The sequence below is a fragment of the Macrosteles quadrilineatus genome, unplaced genomic scaffold (genome assembly GCF_028750875.1).
Source record: "Macrosteles quadrilineatus isolate MER2022 unplaced genomic scaffold, UCM_ALF_1.0 Scaffold_2__2_contigs__length_208266976, whole genome shotgun sequence".
Classification (NCBI taxonomy): domain Eukaryota; kingdom Metazoa; phylum Arthropoda; class Insecta; order Hemiptera; family Cicadellidae; genus Macrosteles; species Macrosteles quadrilineatus.
Genome location: NW_026542595.1, coordinates 52,119,666 through 52,138,216, shown reverse-complemented (window position 1 = coordinate 52,138,216; position 18,551 = coordinate 52,119,666). Strand labels below are relative to the sequence as shown.

The 18,551-nt window shown below is 36.4% G+C and overlaps 1 protein-coding gene across 2 annotated transcripts; it reads left to right on the top strand.

Annotated features, from left to right (window-relative positions):
- On the top strand, positions 1–12,317 carry LOC128986477 (facilitated trehalose transporter Tret1-like). 2 transcript variants are annotated; one of them, XR_008490127.1, is made up of 2 exons: positions 1–366; positions 7,197–7,434. XR_008490127.1 is itself a non-coding variant. In XM_054406874.1 (2 exons), the coding sequence occupies exons 1-2, from the start codon at positions 312–314 to the stop codon at positions 9,002–9,004; spliced, it is 1,368 nt and encodes a 455-aa protein (XP_054262849.1). In that variant the 5' UTR covers positions 1–311; the 3' UTR covers positions 9,005–12,317. The 2 variants fall into 2 exon arrangements, 1 of the variants encoding a protein (XP_054262849.1); XM_054406874.1 differs by lacking the exon at positions 7,197–7,434 and adding an exon at positions 7,692–12,317.
- Positions 12,318–18,551: the final 6,234 nt, after the last annotated feature.

Genomic DNA, 18,551 nt, shown 5'->3' with positions numbered 1-18,551 from the left:
CACTACATTGTTAATTTTTCATGTTCACTATAAACCATAGAAAAACACAAATTTTACATTTGTATTACTTAACCATACAAACAAATTACATGATTTCCTAAGAATGTTTAAGGTCAAGTGTGTTGATAAGAATGAGATAGTGTTGTTACAATTTGAGATCTTTTCTTAAAATTAGCTCTTTCATAAGTAATCTCCTAAGAAGATTATACAAGAGTATAATACCTACGGTCTATAATCAGTTTGCTGTTGTGAATGTATATCTCGCGAGTTATTGGCTTTGATAATATTAGACACCACAACTTGGCTGCTAGATGGAAGGTCAAAACAACCCAGGTCTATGTAGGCAGCTGATAGCAGGCTCAGCAGGTATGTTGACTTTCAAGTATTTACAAAAGTGCACTTCAATAATTAACCTTACATGCTATATATTGTTTTGTTTTTAAACTGAAAGATTAGGCCGAGCTCAATTTTTACGATTGAGGCGAAGCCGAGGTTGGAAAATGATGGAGGGTCTAAATGACAAATTTTGCCCATGTGATAAACTATATATTTATTTGTCATATTACTCCATTATTTGAACTATGTTGCAAAACTAAACTGGTTTTCTTTTAGATAACCTAGCATTCAAAACTACTTCTAACTAGTTTTCAATTTAAATTTCTACAATCTATTAAACAATCGATACATACTTTTTATATATGTAATTTTGTTTACAATAAAAATTTACAACTGAGTTGACAATAGCTGATTTTTACTCCACCCCCTAAGAGAGTAAAAATGCTACTCTAGGCCCACAACGTATGAATTAAAAACGGCAGTTTTTGTTGCAGTCTTATGATTTTTCTTAGCGATTTATTAGCTTACATATTTTGACATTTGGAAAGTTAATTTCTAGTACCTGGGGACCGAGCTTTGCTTGGGGAAAATCATTAGTTTACTCTGAAAGCAGTCTTAGTATTGCAGATACATAAATCCATTCCCAAACTCCGCACTGCTTGCCTTTACTACTTCCTTCACCACTTCTTACGTCGCGGACCTGTTTTCCTCCCTTCCCATAGCATTTTAGGATTGCAGATACCCTAATCTTATTGTCATAAACAGTTCCCACACTCCGGACTGCTCGCCTTTACTACTTCCTTCCTTGCTAAGTCACGGACAAGTTTCCCTCCTTTCCCATAGCATTTTATGATTGCAAATACCTTAATCTTATCGTCATAAACAGATCCCACACTCCGGGCAACTCTCCTTTACTACTTCCTTCACCACTTCCTAAGTTGCGGATCTGTTTCCTTCCCTTCCCATAGCATTTTAGGATTGCCAATACCCTTATCTAATCGTCATAAACAGTTCCCACACTCCGGACAGCTCGCCTTGACTACTTCCTTCACCACTTCCTACGTCACGGACCTGTTTCCCTCCCTTCCCATAGCATTTTAGGATTGCAGATACCTTAATCTAATCGTCATAAACAAAACAGTTCCCACACTCCGGACTGCTCGCCTTTACTACTTCCTTCCTTGCTAAGTCACGGACAAGTTTCCCTCCTTTCCCATAGCATTTTATGATTGCTAATACCTTAATTTAATTTTTCTAATCGTCATAAACAGTTCCCACACTCCAGACAGCTCGCCTTTACTACTTCCTTCACCATTTCCTACGTCGCGGACCTGTTTCCTTCCCTTTCCAAAGCATTTTTGGATTACCAATACCCTTATCTAATCGTCATAAACAGTTCCCACATTCCGGACTACTCGCCCTGACTATTTCCCTTCCCATAGCATTTTAGGATTGCAGATACCCTAATCTTATTGTCATAAACAGTTCCCACACTCCGGACTGCTCGCCTTTACTACTTCCTTCCTTGCTAAGTCACGGACAAGTTTCCCTCCCTTCCCATAGCATTTTATGATTGCAAATACCTTAATCTTATCGTCATAAACAGATCCCACACTCCGGGCAACTCTCCTTTACTACTTCCTTCACCACTTCCTACGTCGCGGATCTGTTTCCTTCCCTTCCCATAGCATTTTAGGATTGCAGACCTTAATCTAATCGTCATAAACAGATCCCACACTTCCCTATACTCGAGTATTCTTCAGTATAATCTTTGCTCAATAGTAACAAGTGATGTTTTCCCTTTTGTACTGTATTTGTAATTTGCTAGTATACGGTGGGTAGTTGGCTTATTATGAACACATGCTACAACTTCAAGTCTTTGTTTACTTTTTCCTTGTTATTTAATTCAACCAACATGGTTACTTAGCAACCCATAAGACTAATGTAAAAAAATGTGACTTTCAGTTTCATTTTTCTACGTTATTAGATTTTTGTTGGCAGTTCTAACTGTAGTAAACTCGTTTTTAGGCCAAAAATAATCTATTTACAACATATGAAGAAAATCGTCGGAGCCGTTTTCGAGATCTTGGTACAAGCAAGCAAGCAAGCATACATACATACATACAAGCAAACATTGCTCGTATTAGAGTATAGGATACAATCAGTTGAATCTGGACTCATCATAGAATAGAATATACACATTTTATATAGAACAAGCACAAAATGTTCCTCGATTATAAAAGGTTTTAACAACTCCATTAGAGGTAAAATCTGTAGTTGATAGTTCGTTTTGGGAGTGAAAAACCAAATAAAAAGATATGCAGTAGCAAAAGATGCTATTGCTCATGCGTGGGCAGATGGCAGAACAGCTGGGAGGTTCCATTTCGTTTGTTAACACATTCTCCTAGCGCTGAGAAGGAATATCAGTTTGTTATATCGAAGACTTTGATCAACTATTAAATGGACTTTTTAGTTTTGATTGTCTTGCTGGTGTCAGCTGTGTGATTAGCTATTGAGTGTTTGGTAGGATCAGTGCTCGATTTGTAAAATATGAAGTGCATGATCTGTTACTGATTTAATGTGATTTGTACCTATTTACCTATTGTCAATATTTTTATCTTTCTGGAAGAGAGGTGTACGAGAACTCTGTCCCGCCCGTTCCCCTGCAAATCGAACACTGGGTACGATCCAAAATGATATATATTAAACTCCAATGTGGCAATGGAAAAAGTGCTCACCGCCACGTTGCTCAATGTTTACTGGACATTCTATCTCTAAAATGATATGCACTGTAACTGTTTAGGACCCACAGCAACTATGACTATGAAATATTTCTCACCTGTTTTTGGTTGCCATGGTTACCAAATTTACCATTTTACCATAGGATTTTTTTTTTCGGTTAAATCACAATATTTATTTCCCAATACATATTATTGAAATTCATGTACAGTAGTATTCGTATCAGGGTTCAAGACCCGTAATCTTATATGAATGAAAAATACCCCCGTCGCAGCAAACCTGCCGACTAAGCGAATTTCCATTTGCCTGAATTGATTTTCAATTGAATGTATTTAATTAACATTAGGTTTTATGAGTACCTAGGCTTGGTGCTACAGGGAGGGTAAAAAAGTGTATTTTTGGTAAAATATGAATAACTTTGCATAAAATAAATAAATTTACCAAGTTTGATTAAAATATATCCATAAACAAGCAAACTACAACATTTTAGGCTACAATATTCTCCTTAAGAATAACATGGGAATTTTAAAATAACATTTTTTGAATTTTCTCCGTAACCAATAATTGTACAAAAACACTTGGATATACTGAATTATTTCTTTTTTTTAAGCTCTTTAAAAAGGTCTGGAGAGAAATTGGGAAATTTTGTGTTTAGAGGGTAAAAAATTAGAAAAACAAATTTTTACCCCATAAAACCCCCCGTAAAACCCTGTTCCCATGGTCCGATCATGCTGGTTCGCGAACTCATTCAAGTTTATCCCGCCTTACACCTTCAAACCAAATTTCATCAAAATCGGACAAAAATTACTCAAGTTATCGTGTTCACGGACACATATATATATATATACACATATATAAAAATTTGAACGAATGGTGTTTTTGGCCTCTGGGGACATCAAAATGAAAAACTAAATTGGTCCCGGGCCTAGGTCTTACCATGCCACCTACGGAGTAATAGCTACTTCCCTATAGGGAAATTCGCTAAAAAAACATCCAGCAAATATTCTATTTATAGATATTTACAAGACAAATAAATCTAAATTTACAGATATTACTATTACAAGACATTTAAGTCTAAATTTACAGATATTACTAAAAATTTTGATTATTTCAATACCTATGTATGTTGGATGCCTGCTCCATCTTCGAATTCTCAAGCAGATCTCCATTTTTTCCGAGATCTTCTCAGGCACATACTTGTTGCCCTTAAAATTGAGCAAGTTAGTCTTGTTCTGATCCAATTAACTACCAGGCTGTAAGGCTTAACCCATTTTTCTGACAACCTCTCAGCAAGAGCTCTTATTAGTGTTTGAAAATCGTTGCCTAGGATTCCGCAGACTGATGTTATCAAAGGAGTGAAAGAGGCATTACGGCTCTCGCAAGCTGACATATACTTTCTTTTCTTTTCTTCTTCTGCATTTTCTATTTGCAGAGACTATGTGCAAAAACCATGGCTTTTGTAACAGGTGACGATGTTCAAGAAATATGTGGATCTGACCAGCTCTGCGCCAGAACGAAAGCTGGAATAGAAGGTGCTATACATGCTGTGACGGACCTATTCAATGAAAATAACCAAAATTGTATTTTACTTGTAGATGCTTCAAATGTGTTCAACGCCTTGAGCAGGCCTTTAACTCTGTGGAATGCTAGGGTGCTTTGGCCTCGTTGCGCTTGTTTCCTATTCAATACATACCAAGGCTATGCAACCATTATGTTTAGAGGAAGCAATAAAATCATCCTTAGTCAAGAAGGAACCACTCAGGGAGACCCTTTAGGCATGCTAATGTATGCAATTGGCATATTACCTTTGGTAAAAAAACAAAAAGCCTAAATTGAAAGCAAAACTGGTATGCTGATGATTCTGCATGTTTCGGTGAAACACTTAAAGTTAGAGAATGGTTTAACGCTTTACGTGTTGAAGGGCCAAAATGGGGGTATTACCCAGAACCTAAGAAAAGTGTCTTGATAGTAAAACCTGAATATAAAGAAAAAGCGGAAGAAATTTTCAGAGACCTACAAGTGAAAATTGTGACATCGTACAGGTTTTTAGGGGGTATTATTGGTAGCTCAGAAGAAAAGAAAAAAATCGTGAAAGAAAAAGTAAAAAATGGGTTGATTGTATAAAGAAATTTGGCATAGCTGCACATAAAAGTCCTCAAGCAGCGTATACTGCATTTACAAAGTCATTACAAAATGAATGGGCATTTCTCCAAAGAGTAACAGAGGGATTTAGAGAAGAATACGAAGATTTAAAAACTGCCATACATCGCCATTTCACTCCCAACCTTTTCGAACAAGAGATTTCTGAACTTGAACATGCCTTGTTCTCTCTCCCTACTCGTTTTGGAGGCTTAAATATTCAGGACCCGACAAAGAACGATGGTATTTCATTTAAAACATAAAAAAATTCACAGAAAAATTAATATTAGCCATTAAAAATGGACAACCATTAAAGATTAATGATCATGTATTATCAACTCTACAAGCTGTAAAAAAGAAGAGAAAACTAGAAAAAGACACTTTGGCTAAAGCAAATAATGAACGAATTATGCAATTACTTCCTGAAACTCAAAAGAAGCCAATAATTAGAATCGTAGCAGGGAATACTAGCCAATGGTTAACTGTGACACCATGTGCATCTGATCATACGGATTTGTCCCCGGATCAATTCAGAGATGCTTTGTCAATTCGCTATGGTCGCACACTAAGAAATTTACCAGTACGATGTGATGGTTGTGATCTACCTATGAATCTTACACATGCTTTAAATTGTAAAAAAGGAGGATTGGTCAAACATGGGCATGATCAACATCGAGACCACTGTGCTGCAATAGCAAATATGGCCTGGAAAGGGGTTGAAGTTGAGCCTATTATGAGAGAAGCTGACCCTGCAAACAATGTGCCTGCTTTAAAAGCTGATTTTAAAGTTAATGGTATTTGGGAGGCTGAGAGAGTAGCATTTTTTGATAATCCCATTGTTAATGCTGACGCTCCCTCTTACACCAACCAAGAATGGGGAACAATATCTCGAAACCATGCCGTTCAGAAACACAATAAATATGACAAAGCAGCCGAAGACATCAGAGGAAGCTTCAGACCATTAATATGTTCCACGGAAGGAGTCCCCCACAAAGAATATGAAGCGTTTCAGAGGAGAACAAACTAAGCCCTGGCTGTAAAATGGAGAAAACCATACTCCCAAATTATCGGATGGTTGAGGATCCAAAGCCAGCTTTCCATAATTCAAGCAGTTTTGCTTAGGCTATGGGGAACTAGACGTAAAATTCGAAGCATTCAATTTGAAGATGGTTCCGCAATTCCCCCATTGCTCTATTGAGCTTTCATTTTATTTTTTTATACATCCCAAGTAGCTAGTATTTTAAAATTAAAATCTTTTCTATGTAATTTTGTAAATAAAATTGATATGGTAAATACTGGACATTTCTTTTTTTTAATCGACAGTTAGCCAACTCTGTTATTTTGACAGCTATGGGTTCTATATGCGTTAGTTTCTATATTTTAAAATTTCTTCAGAACAAATAGGCTGCGGCACAGTAACTTGTTTTACTTAAAAGGTTTTATTAGTAAACAAATGCAAATAATATGTTATGTTGATTGAGGAAGATCGAGGTTCTAAGTAACTATTAAAAAGTTTATTTAGAACCACCATGATCCAGAGCAGAGGCTAAACATGTTAAATTGTTAAATAACTATACATCTAGGTGTTATTTTCGAACATTGAATTTGAAAATTAAGATATCATCAACATTCCAAACATTTTATTTAAATGATTTTAGCGCACTTCCCTAAAAGTCCCAAGTCTTGGCTTGGTTGACTCCAACTCTCCCTCATCTCCATTTCTTCCATTCTGTAATTGATAGTTCGTTTTTGGAGTGAAAAACAAAACTAAAAGATATGCAGTAGCAAAAGATGCTATTGCGCATGTGTGGGCAGATAGCAGAACAGCTTGGAGGGTGCTTTCGTTCGTTAAAGCGTTTTTCTAGTGCTATTTTATATATAGCGCTCACCTGACAGTGAGATACTGATGACTTCCGGGAGGAAGCCTCTACTTTTGTTATTTTATGTAATTGTTTAACACAATTAATTGTGTTGTGTTCCAGCAAGCCTGGGAGTCCTGGCTTGTGCTGCTGTCTGGGCTTGGTTGACTCCAACTCTCCCTCATCTCCTAGGACCTGACAGTGAGATACCGATGACTTCCGGGAGGAAGCCTCTACTTTTGTTATTTTATGTAATTGTTTAACACAATTAATTGTGTTGTGTTCCAGCAAGCCTGGGAGTCCTGGCTTGTGCTGCTGTCTGGGCTTGGTTGACTCCAACTCTCCCTCATCTCCTAGGACCTGACAGTGAGATACCGATGACTTCCGGGAGGAAGCTTCTACTTTTGTTATTTTATGTAATTGTTTAACACAATTAATTGTGTTGTGTTCCAGCAAGCCTGGGAGTCCAGGCTTGTGCTGCTGTCTGGGATTGGTTGACTCCAACTCTCCCTCATCTCCTAGGACCTGACAGTGAGATACCGATGACTTCCGGGAGGAAGCCTCTACTTTTGTTATTTTATGTAATTGTTTAACACAATTAATTGTGTTGTGTTCCAGCAAGCCTGGGAGTCCTGGCTTGTGCTGCTGTCTGGGCTTGGTTGACTCCAACTCTTCCTCATCTCCTAGGACCTGACAGCGAGATACCGATGACTTCTGAGGAAGCCTCTTGGATGGTTTCTATGCCCGAGTTGGGCAACTTCATCAGTCCTCTACCTGCAAGTTACATTGCAGACCACTTTGGCCGCAAAATTGTAATCCTAACATCGGCTCCTTTATTTTTCCTGGGATGGGTTGTTATCATTTACTGCAAAACAATCCTAGCGTTGAATGTCGGAAGGATTATACAAGGTTTGGCAATAGGAGTGGTGTACACAATAGTCCCTGTCTACCTCGGTGAAATAGCCAGCCCCGCACATCGTGGTGCTGTAACAAGCGCATTCTACTTGCTCTGGTGGTTTGGCTTTCTTTTAGAGTATATATTTGGGCCAGCACTTTCATTAATGAATTTCACTTACTTATCAGCATCTTCCAGTGTCATATTCTTCCTCGCTTTCATCTGGCAACCTGAAAGTCCATATTATTATCTTATGAGGAATGATCTAGAAAGTGCTAAGAAATCCCTTACTTGGCTTTTGAACTCTACAGAAAAAAAGACCGATGAGGAATTAGAAACAATGAGGAAGTGTATTGAAGAGGATAAAAAAGTAAAAGTAAAATGGAATGAATTAGTGGCTAATCCTACTGACAGAAAAGCTATGATTATTATGTTCCTTATTGGGTATATTAGGCAGTGCTGTGGGGTGATACCACTATCAGTTTACTCCACACAAACATTAGAAGCAACTAATAATAATTTTTTCATTTCCTCCGACAATGTTACAATAATAATGGGAGCAATGATGCTCATCAGCTGTGTTTTTAGTTTATTCACTCTTGACAAATTTGGTCGCAAACCGATGTTGTTCATTTCTTGTACAATATCAGGTGTACTGGTACTTTGCACTACTATATACTACTTCTGCCAGTTTGTGTTGTTAGTAAATGTAGATAATTTAAACTGGATTCCTCCGGTAGCAATGATTGTTCTCTCTGGAGTTTCAGTGATTGGTATATTCCCAGTAAATACTGCTTACTCCTCTGAACTTTTTACATCAAACACGAGAAGTACGGCTTCTGGCATTTTTAATATCTACACCACTTTTGTTGGTATAATTGTTTTGAAGTTTTATTTAACTGTTTTTGATAACTTGGGAGTATATGTAAATTTCCTATTTTTTACCTTCACTTGTTTTCTAGGATCATTTCTGTCCTGTTTCATCATGCCAGAAACAAAAGGTAAAACATTTGAACAGATTAGGAGAGATCTTTAATGTACATATTAGACTTAACTCCCTCTAGCCTAGCCTGAGTAAATGTGGTGATCTGGTGGAATTTTCATTTTATAAAAATGTTAGACTATTGCTCTCTAACTTTCTAGGTTAATTACAATCACAAATTAAATTACAGAACTTTATTGTAGAAGTATTAATAAAAAATAAAAAATTGCCAAAGTGGTTCGATATTGATTACTATCCCACTATGAAGTTTTATATTATGCCAAACATTGTTTTAATGCTCAGCATAAATATGTTAAGCCACTACATGAATACAGCCCAAACAGACACTCACCACTAATGTCCATTGATGTCATTAATGTGTTGGAACACAATTAATTAAAGATTGCTTATCAAATTAAAGTAAAGTGTAAGAGCCTGAAGAAAAGTGTTAAATGAAATTGGTAAAGTTGTCTGTTTCTTTTGTTCTCTGGGTGTTTTGATTATTAAGTCTGACTGGCCTGTCTTCTGGATTAACTGGTTTGCCTCACTCTGAACTGCATTTTTCTTAATAAGGACAAGACAACCAGCTACATATTGGTGTCACAGGGTTGGGTTTATGGCCCAGTGTAGGTCAGGAGACAGGTTTAATCATACATGGCATGAAAACACATAATATGCTATAATCACTCATCACACTCACAAATTATAATACCACAGTCAAAAAGTTCCTGGAATGAATTTCTATAGACATTTAGCGTGATCGTCAGCGGTAAATTAGCCTTGTAGTAGTTAGTACGGCTTTTGGGGAAGGAATCGGTAGTGGGGTTATAGCTGACGAGCCAAAGTGCAACATTGGTAAGCGCTTTTTGCGTACTTGCAAGTCTACTTTCTCGGTTACTGTCGGTCGTGTACCACAAACTGAGTGGCACAAACTTATCAGAAGATCGTAAAGATAACACCATGTTTCGTAACCAGTCACAATTTAAATCAAAAAATTTTGGATCTACATTGGTTATATGAATGAATTCACCAGCCATTATCATTTGAGTTTCTTTGTGCTCAGGAGACAGTATTTTTGGAAACATTCTCAAACAAATTCGATGCATGTTCAAATGATCATAAAGGATGGTGTGAACACTTCCATGAGATAAATGTACCTCAAATGCAATTTCATCGATTGTTAATCTCCTATTTTCACACACAACTTGTCATACTCCCTCAATGTTTACGTCATTGACTGCTGTTCAACGACGTCCACTACGAGGGTCATCGTCAATACTTTTGCGGCCTTCACAAATCGTTTGTGCCTCAAACTCATAAACTTGACTTTTCTTCATCACCTCTTCTCTATTAGGTTGAATTAACAACTGAATAATCTCACTAGGTGGTTTTTAGCGAATTTCCCTAAAGGGAAGTAGCTATTACTGTAGGTCTCATGGTAAGACCTAGGCCCGGGACCGATTCACTTTTTCATTTTGATGTCCCCAGAGGCCAAAAACACCATTCGTTCAAATTTTTATATATGCACCTATATATATGAAATGAAATGAAATGAAAAATGAAATGAAATGAAATGAAATGACTATAACTTAGTCTATAACACTTAGTCTTATAACTACAACAAGACTATAACTTGAGTAATTTTTGTCCAAATTTGATAAAATTTGGTTTGAAGGTGTAAGGCGGGATAAACTTGAATGAGTTCGCGAACCGGCATGATCAGACCATGGGAAAAGGGTTTAACAGGGGGTTTTATGGGGTAAAAATGGGGTTTTCTCATTTTTTACCCTTAAAACACAAAATTTTTCAATTTTTCTCCAGACATTTTCAAAGAGCTTAAAAAAACCAAATAATTTAGTAAATCAAAGTGTTTTTGTACGGTGATTGGTTACGGGGAAAATTCAAAAATTTTAATTAAAATTCCTATGTTATTGTTCTGGGGAATATTGTAAAATGTTGTAGTTGGCTTGTTTATGGATATATTTTGATCAAACTTGACGGATTTATTTATTTCATACTAAGCTATTGCTATTTTAATAAAAAACACACTTTATTAGTTTCCCTGTAGCAGCTAACCTAGGTACCTAGGTACTCGTTAAACATAAATTTTAATATAATAGATTAATTGAAAATCAATCCAGGCAAATGGAAATTCACTTAGTCGGCAGGTTTGCTGCAGCAGGGGTATTTAAGTAAAAAACAGAACTTAATTTTCACACGCTGTTCACGAAACGTAATTTTTCAATGCAGGGACACGACCAACAGTAACCGACAACCTGGCCTTGCAGGTACATGAAAAGCGCTTTACAATGCTAGACTAAGGCTTGTCAGCTTTACTTCCCCTACAGATATGCCTTCACCAGGATTCGTACTAACTACTGCAAGGCTAATTTACCGCTGACAATCGCGCTAAATGTCTACAGAAATTCATTTCAGGTACTTTTTTGACTGTTGTATGTATAAACTCAATTCAAGTAAAAAAGAGACAAACCCCTTCCAAATAGAATGAAAATTAATATAATGCTTTATTACTCTCCTACCTATTCAATCTTTTAATTAACATAAAATATGAAAATAAATGTAAAATTTTAAAAACCTATTTAGGTGTTTAAATTAACCTAAAGCTAAAAGCTAAAGCTAAAGCTATAGGTAAGCTTCTGCATTTTCTCCTATGTTTAAAATACCTTTGGTTATTATTATATCTGTATGTCTGTACCTGATTACTGATTATTGACTTCCTGTGCCATTATTTAACATTAATTTAGTCATGTGTTGTGTACATTGAGTTGTAACAGTTATTAGTTATTCTGCAGTTTTTTGTTGAAGTAATACAATGTGATTTGTAGCATGGTCCAAAGTATCATTTTAGTCTAAAGGCAGCTCTAGACATTCGCCAGTCTCCAAGCACAAAATATTTGACGTTCGGCATCTAGTTGTCTTGCTATTTGCCGATTAACGAGTAGACGTCTACACACGTGTTGTTTTCTAATCAACTGTTTGTTTCGGGAATAGGAAATATTTGTTTACTTTGATGTGTGCAAAAATACCGACAATGAACGGGAAGACACGAGCATGAACATTTGCTGCTTGCCAAATAGACAAACACCTATCCACACTACTCACTATTCGGCGAGTTGCTGCTCGGTGCTTGGCGAATGGCGCATGTCTAGAGCTGGCTTTATAGAAATTGCTTAAACGTTTTTGGACCATTTGACACTCTGGACCTCATGCATATTTTTATTATTGGATTTTACTTTTGGAGAAAATGACTCTTTTGTATTCTCTTTAGCTTTGATTGTTTATGTACTGCAGTACCTTGTATTCTTTACTAGATTTAGTTTGAGAATAAATTTTGTTTTGTAAGCTAGAGCATTTGACTTTAATCCCTAGTCCATATCCAAATAAAAACGGAAGACGCAGAGCCGGCCTTAAGCATGTGCAAGAGGTGCAGCCACACAGGGTCCCGTGTAGTTATGAACCAATAGTTCCGCTATTGGTGCAAATTACAAAAGAATTTCAAAAGTCCATTAATTTAGCTTCTATTATGTCAATATTTAAAAAAATATAAATAAAAAGGTGTGAGTTTAAGCTATATGAATATTTACTAGTAACAGAGTCTGTTGTTAAATAGAACGGTTTCTAGGAAAATAATGGTTATGAAATCCATACACCACTTTTGGCACTACTCACTAATATTATTGGTACAGATTAAGCGCATAACTTTAGAAATAAACACAAAACATAAGGAACACACTTGAACCACAATGCAAATTGTGAATAAAACAACATGTAAACATGTCAGCATGACCCTTGACAGAAGGCTTACTTGGAAAAGCCATATCTGGAACAAGAGAATTTAGTTACATTTAAAATTTAGAAATCTTTCTTGGCTATTAAATAAAAATTCAAAATTAACAACAGAAAATAAATTGCTATTAAAACTGTTCTGAAACCAGTGTGGACGTACTATATCCAACTGTGGGGGACACCCATGCAGTGAATCAAATATGAACGTCATCCAAAGATTTCAATCTAAAGTTCAAAGGCACATTCTCCAGGCACCATGGTCCGAAGTGCTTCACAGGCACAGTCCAACCCCAACGGTCAAAGAATAAATTACAAGGTTAAGTGCTTAATACTTAAAGAAATTAGACTACCATACTAACTACCTTGCTTTTTATTGGACAACAGTAACTGTGTATATAGATTGAAAAGATGCCATGTTTTGGACTTAAGTTGTCGTATTTAGGAATTAATGAACTTTGAAGGCAACTCCCCATTTTGTGGTAGTAAGTCAGAAATATGTCTATGAATTTGTCCCTGAATTTTAAAACAGTCCCATTTCCCGGAATCTCTTTTTGTGTAGCGGAAAGCGATGCAAAAGCCATTGCACTGTTGTAATGCCTTACGTTTTTTATGATGTTAGAATCATGTAAAAACATTTCTTTTAGTTTATCATTTAATTGTGGTTGCAGCATGTTAATGAGTCCATTGTGGTAAGATGGTTGAAATGTCCATTTAATTGTGGCCTCTTTTGCGAAGTGAAATGCTCCACAATGACCACAAAGCATGCGAGCGCTGTTAAGAGGACCTAGATTGTGAGAAACAACACTCAACTCATTTTCCAGCGTTCTCTCAAGGCAGGTTGTAAAACAGCTTGTGGATTTCTTTGATAGTTAGGCCATACATGACGGTCTCTTTCAGCATTTCTTGTGTCAGTTGAATTCCTAAATACTCTTCTACGTCTTGCAGGTCTTCCCCTACCCTGTCTAGTTACTTCACTCATTATAAAAACGGGAAACAAAAAATTAAACAAATACATTTCATTTTGAAATATTATTTAACAACATTGACTTTCGGAATAAATGTAAACACTGAGCGCGTTCTGGGAACATGCACCGGTGCACTGGTAGATGTTCGCAGAACGCGCCCACTGCAAATAAATAACAGCTGATTAGAATGCAGACGTTTTTCAGTCCCCACCCCATGCTTTTCTTATGGTGGATGTTTTACGTTATATCTTGTTTTCTGGTAACTTTATGGGAATTCTGCTATTTTTCCCGAGTCCCTGGGGTCAAGACCTTTAATTTAAGACCCCTCCCACTTTTCTGCGACTTACATACTCACCACCACAACCTCAACAGCAACTGTAAGTGTTACAAATCTAATATAAGACAAATACAAAAGCTAAAGCAAGAATCCATTGAAAAATAAAAACACAGAGTTGGCCTACTATACTCTCATGCATATTTTTATTATTGGATTTTACTTTTGGAGAAAATGACTCTTTTGTATTCTCTTTAGCTTTGATTGTTTATGTACTGCAGTACCTTGTATTCTTTACTAGATTTAGTTTGAGAATAAATTTTGTTTTGTAAGCTAGAGCATTTGACTTTAATCCCTAGTCCATATCCAAATAAAAACGGAAGACGCAGAGCCGGCCTTAAGCATGTGCAAGAGGTGCAGCCACACAGGGTCCCGTGTAGTTATGAACCAATAGTTCCGCTATTGGTGCAAATTACAAAAGAATTTCAAAAGTCCATTAATTTAGCTTCTATTATGTCAATATTTAAAAAAATATAAATAAAAAGGTGTGAGTTTAAGCTATATGAATATTTACTAGTAACAGAGTCTGTTGTTAAATAGAACGGTTTCTAGGAAAATAATGGTTATGAAATCCATACACCACTTTTGGCACTACTCACTAATATTATTGGTACAGATTAAGCGCATAACTTTAGAAATAAACACAAAACATAAGGAACACACTTGAACCACAATGCAAATTGTGAATAAAACAACATGTAAACATGTCAGCATGACCCTTGACAGAAGGCTTACTTGGAAAAGCCATATCTGGAACAAGAGAATTTAGTTACATTTAAAATTTAGAAATCTTTCTTGGCTATTAAATAAAAATTCAAAATTAACAACAGAAAATAAATTGCTATTAAAACTGTTCTGAAACCAGTGTGGACGTACTATATCCAACTGTGGGGGACACCCATGCAGTGAATCAAATATGAACGTCATCCAAAGATTTCAATCTAAAGTTCAAAGGCACATTCTCCAGGCACCATGGTCCGAAGTGCTTCACAGGCACAGTCCAACCCCAACGGTCAAAGAATAAATTACAAGGTTAAGTGCTTAATACTTAAAGAAATTAGACTACCATACTAACTACCTTGCTTTTTATTGGACAACAGTAACTGTGTATATAGATTGAAAAGATGCCATGTTTTGGACTTAAGTTGTCGTATTTAGGAATTAATGAACTTTGAAGGCAACTCCCCATTTTGTGGTAGTAAGTCAGAAATATGTCTATGAATTTGTCCCTGAATTTTAAAACAGTCCCATTTCCCGGAATCTCTTTTTGTGTAGCGGAAAGCGATGCAAAAGCCATTGCACTGTTGTAATGCCTTACGTTTTTTATGATGTTAGAATCATGTAAAAACATTTCTTTTAGTTTATCATTTAATTGTGGTTGCAGCATGTTAATGAGTCCATTGTGGTAAGATGGTTGAAATGTCCATTTAATTGTGGCCTCTTTTGCGAAGTGAAATGCTCCACAATGACCACAAAGCATGCGAGCGCTGTTAAGAGGACCTAGATTGTGAGAAACAACACTCAACTCATTTTCCAGCGTTCTCTCAAGGCAGGTTGTAAAACAGCTTGTGGATTTCTTTGATAGTTAGGCCATACATGACGGTCTCTTTCAGCATTTCTTGTGTCAGTTGAATTCCTAAATACTCTTCTACGTCTTGCAGGTCTTCCCCTACCCTGTCTAGTTACTTCACTCATTATAAAAACGGGAAACAAAAAATTAAACAAATACATTTCATTTTGAAATATTATTTAACAACATTGACTTTCGGAATAAATGTAAACACTGAGCGCGTTCTGGGAACATGCACCGGTGCACTGGTAGATGTTCGCAGAACGCGCCCACTGCAAATAAATAACAGCTGATTAGAATGCAGACGTTTTTCAGTCCCCACCCCATGCTTTTCTTATGGTGGATGTTTTACGTTATATCTTGTTTTCTGGTAACTTTATGGGAATTCTGCTATTTTTCCCGAGTCCCTGGGGTCAAGACCTTTAATTTAAGACCCCTCCCACTTTTCTGCGACTTACATACTCACCACCACAACCTCAACAGCAACTGTAAGTGTTACAAATCTAATATAAGACAAATACAAAAGCTAAAGCAAGAATCCATTGAAAAATAAAAACACAGAGTTGGCCTACTATACTCTCATGCATATTTTTATTATTGGATTTTACTTTTGGAGAAAATGACTCTTTTGTATTCTCTTTAGCTTTGATTGTTTATGTACTGCAGTACCTTGTATTCTTTACTAGATTTAGTTTGAGAATAAATTTTGTTTTGTAAGCTAGAGCATTTGACTTTAATCCCTAGTCCATATCCAAATAAAAACGGAAGACGCAGAGCCGGCCTTAAGCATGTGCAAGAGGTGCAGCCACACAGGGTCCCGTGTAGTTATGAACCAATAGTTCCGCTATTGGTGCAAATTACAAAAGAATTTCAAAAGTCCATTAATTTAGCTTCTATTATGTCAATATTTAAAAAAATATAAATAAAAAGGTGTGAGTTTAAGCTATATGAATATTTACTAGTAACAGAGTCTGTTGTTAAATAGAACGGTTTCTAGGAAAATAATGGTTATGAAATCCATACACCACTTTTGGCACTACTCACTAATATTATTGGTACAGATTAAGCGCATAACTTTAGAAATAAACACAAAACATAAGGAACACACTTGAACCACAATGCAAATTGTGAATAAAACAACATGTAAACATGTCAGCATGACCCTTGACAGAAGGCTTACTTGGAAAAGCCATATCTGGAACAAGAGAATTTAGTTACATTTAAAATTTAGAAATCTTTCTTGGCTATTAAATAAAAATTCAAAATTAACAACAGAAAATAAATTGCTATTAAAACTGTTCTGAAACCAGTGTGGACGTACTATATCCAACTGTGGGGGACACCCATGCAGTGAATCAAATATGAACGTCATCCAAAGATTTCAATCTAAAGTTCAAAGGCACATTCTCCAGGCACCATGGTCCGAAGTGCTTCACAGGCACAGTCCAACCCCAACGGTCAAAGAATAAATTACAAGGTTAAGTGCTTAATACTTAAAGAAATTAGACTACCATACTAACTACCTTGCTTTTTATTGGACAACAGTAACTGTGTATATAGATTGAAAAGATGCCATGTTTTGGACTTAAGTTGTCGTATTTAGGAATTAATGAACTTTGAAGGCAACTCCCCATTTTGTGGTAGTAAGTCAGAAATATGTCTATGAATTTGTCCCTGAATTTTAAAACAGTCCCATTTCCCGGAATCTCTTTTTGTGTAGCGGAAAGCGATGCAAAAGCCATTGCACTGTTGTAATGCCTTACGTTTTTTATGATGTTAGAATCATGTAAAAACATTTCTTTTAGTTTATCATTTAATTGTGGTTGCAGCATGTTAATGAGTCCATTGTGGTAAGATGGTTGAAATGTCCATTTAATTGTGGCCTCTTTTGCGAAGTGAAATGCTCCACAATGACCACAAAGCATGCGAGCGCTGTTAAGAGGACCTAGATTGTGAGAAACAACACTCAACTCATTTTCCAGCGTTCTCTCAAGGCAGGTTGTAAAACAGCTTGTGGATTTCTTTGATAGTTAGGCCATACATGACGGTCTCTTTCAGCATTTCTTGTGTCAGTTGAATTCCTAAATACTCTTCTACGTCTTGCAGGTCTTCCCCTACCCTGTCTAGTTACTTCACTCATTATAAAAACGGGAAACAAAAAATTAAACAAATACATTTCATTTTGAAATATTATTTAACAACATTGACTTTCGGAATAAATGTAAACACTGAGCGCGTTCTGGGAACATGCACCGGTGCACTGGTAGATGTTCGCAGAACGCGCCCACTGCAAATAAATAACAGCTGATTAGAATGCAGACGTTTTTCAGTCCCCACCCCATGCTTTTCTTATGGTGGATGTTTTACGTTATATCTTGTTTTCTGGTAACTTTATGGGAATTCTGCTATTTTTCCCGAGTCCCTGGGGTCAAGACCTTTAATTTAAGACCCCTCCCACTTTTCTGCGACTTACATACTCACCACCACAACCTCAACAGCAACTGTAAGTGTTACAAATCTAATATAAGACAAATACAAAAGCTAAAGCAAGAATCCATTGAAAAATAAAAACACAGAGTTGGCCTACTATACTCTCATGCATATTTTTATTATTGGATTTTACTTTTGGAGAAAATGACTCTTTTGTATTCTCTTTAGCTTTGATTGTTTATGTACTGCAGTACCTTGTATTCTTTACTAGATTTAGTTTGAGAATAAATTTTGTTTTGTAAGCTAGAGCATTTGACTTTAATCCCTAGTCCATATCCAAATAAAAACGGAAGACGCAGAGCCGGCCTTAAGCATGTGCAAGAGGTGCAGCCACACAGGGTCCCGTGTAGTTATGAACCAATAGTTCCGCTATTGGTGCAAATTACAAAAGAATTTCAAAAGTCCATTAATTTAGCTTCTATTATGTCAATATTT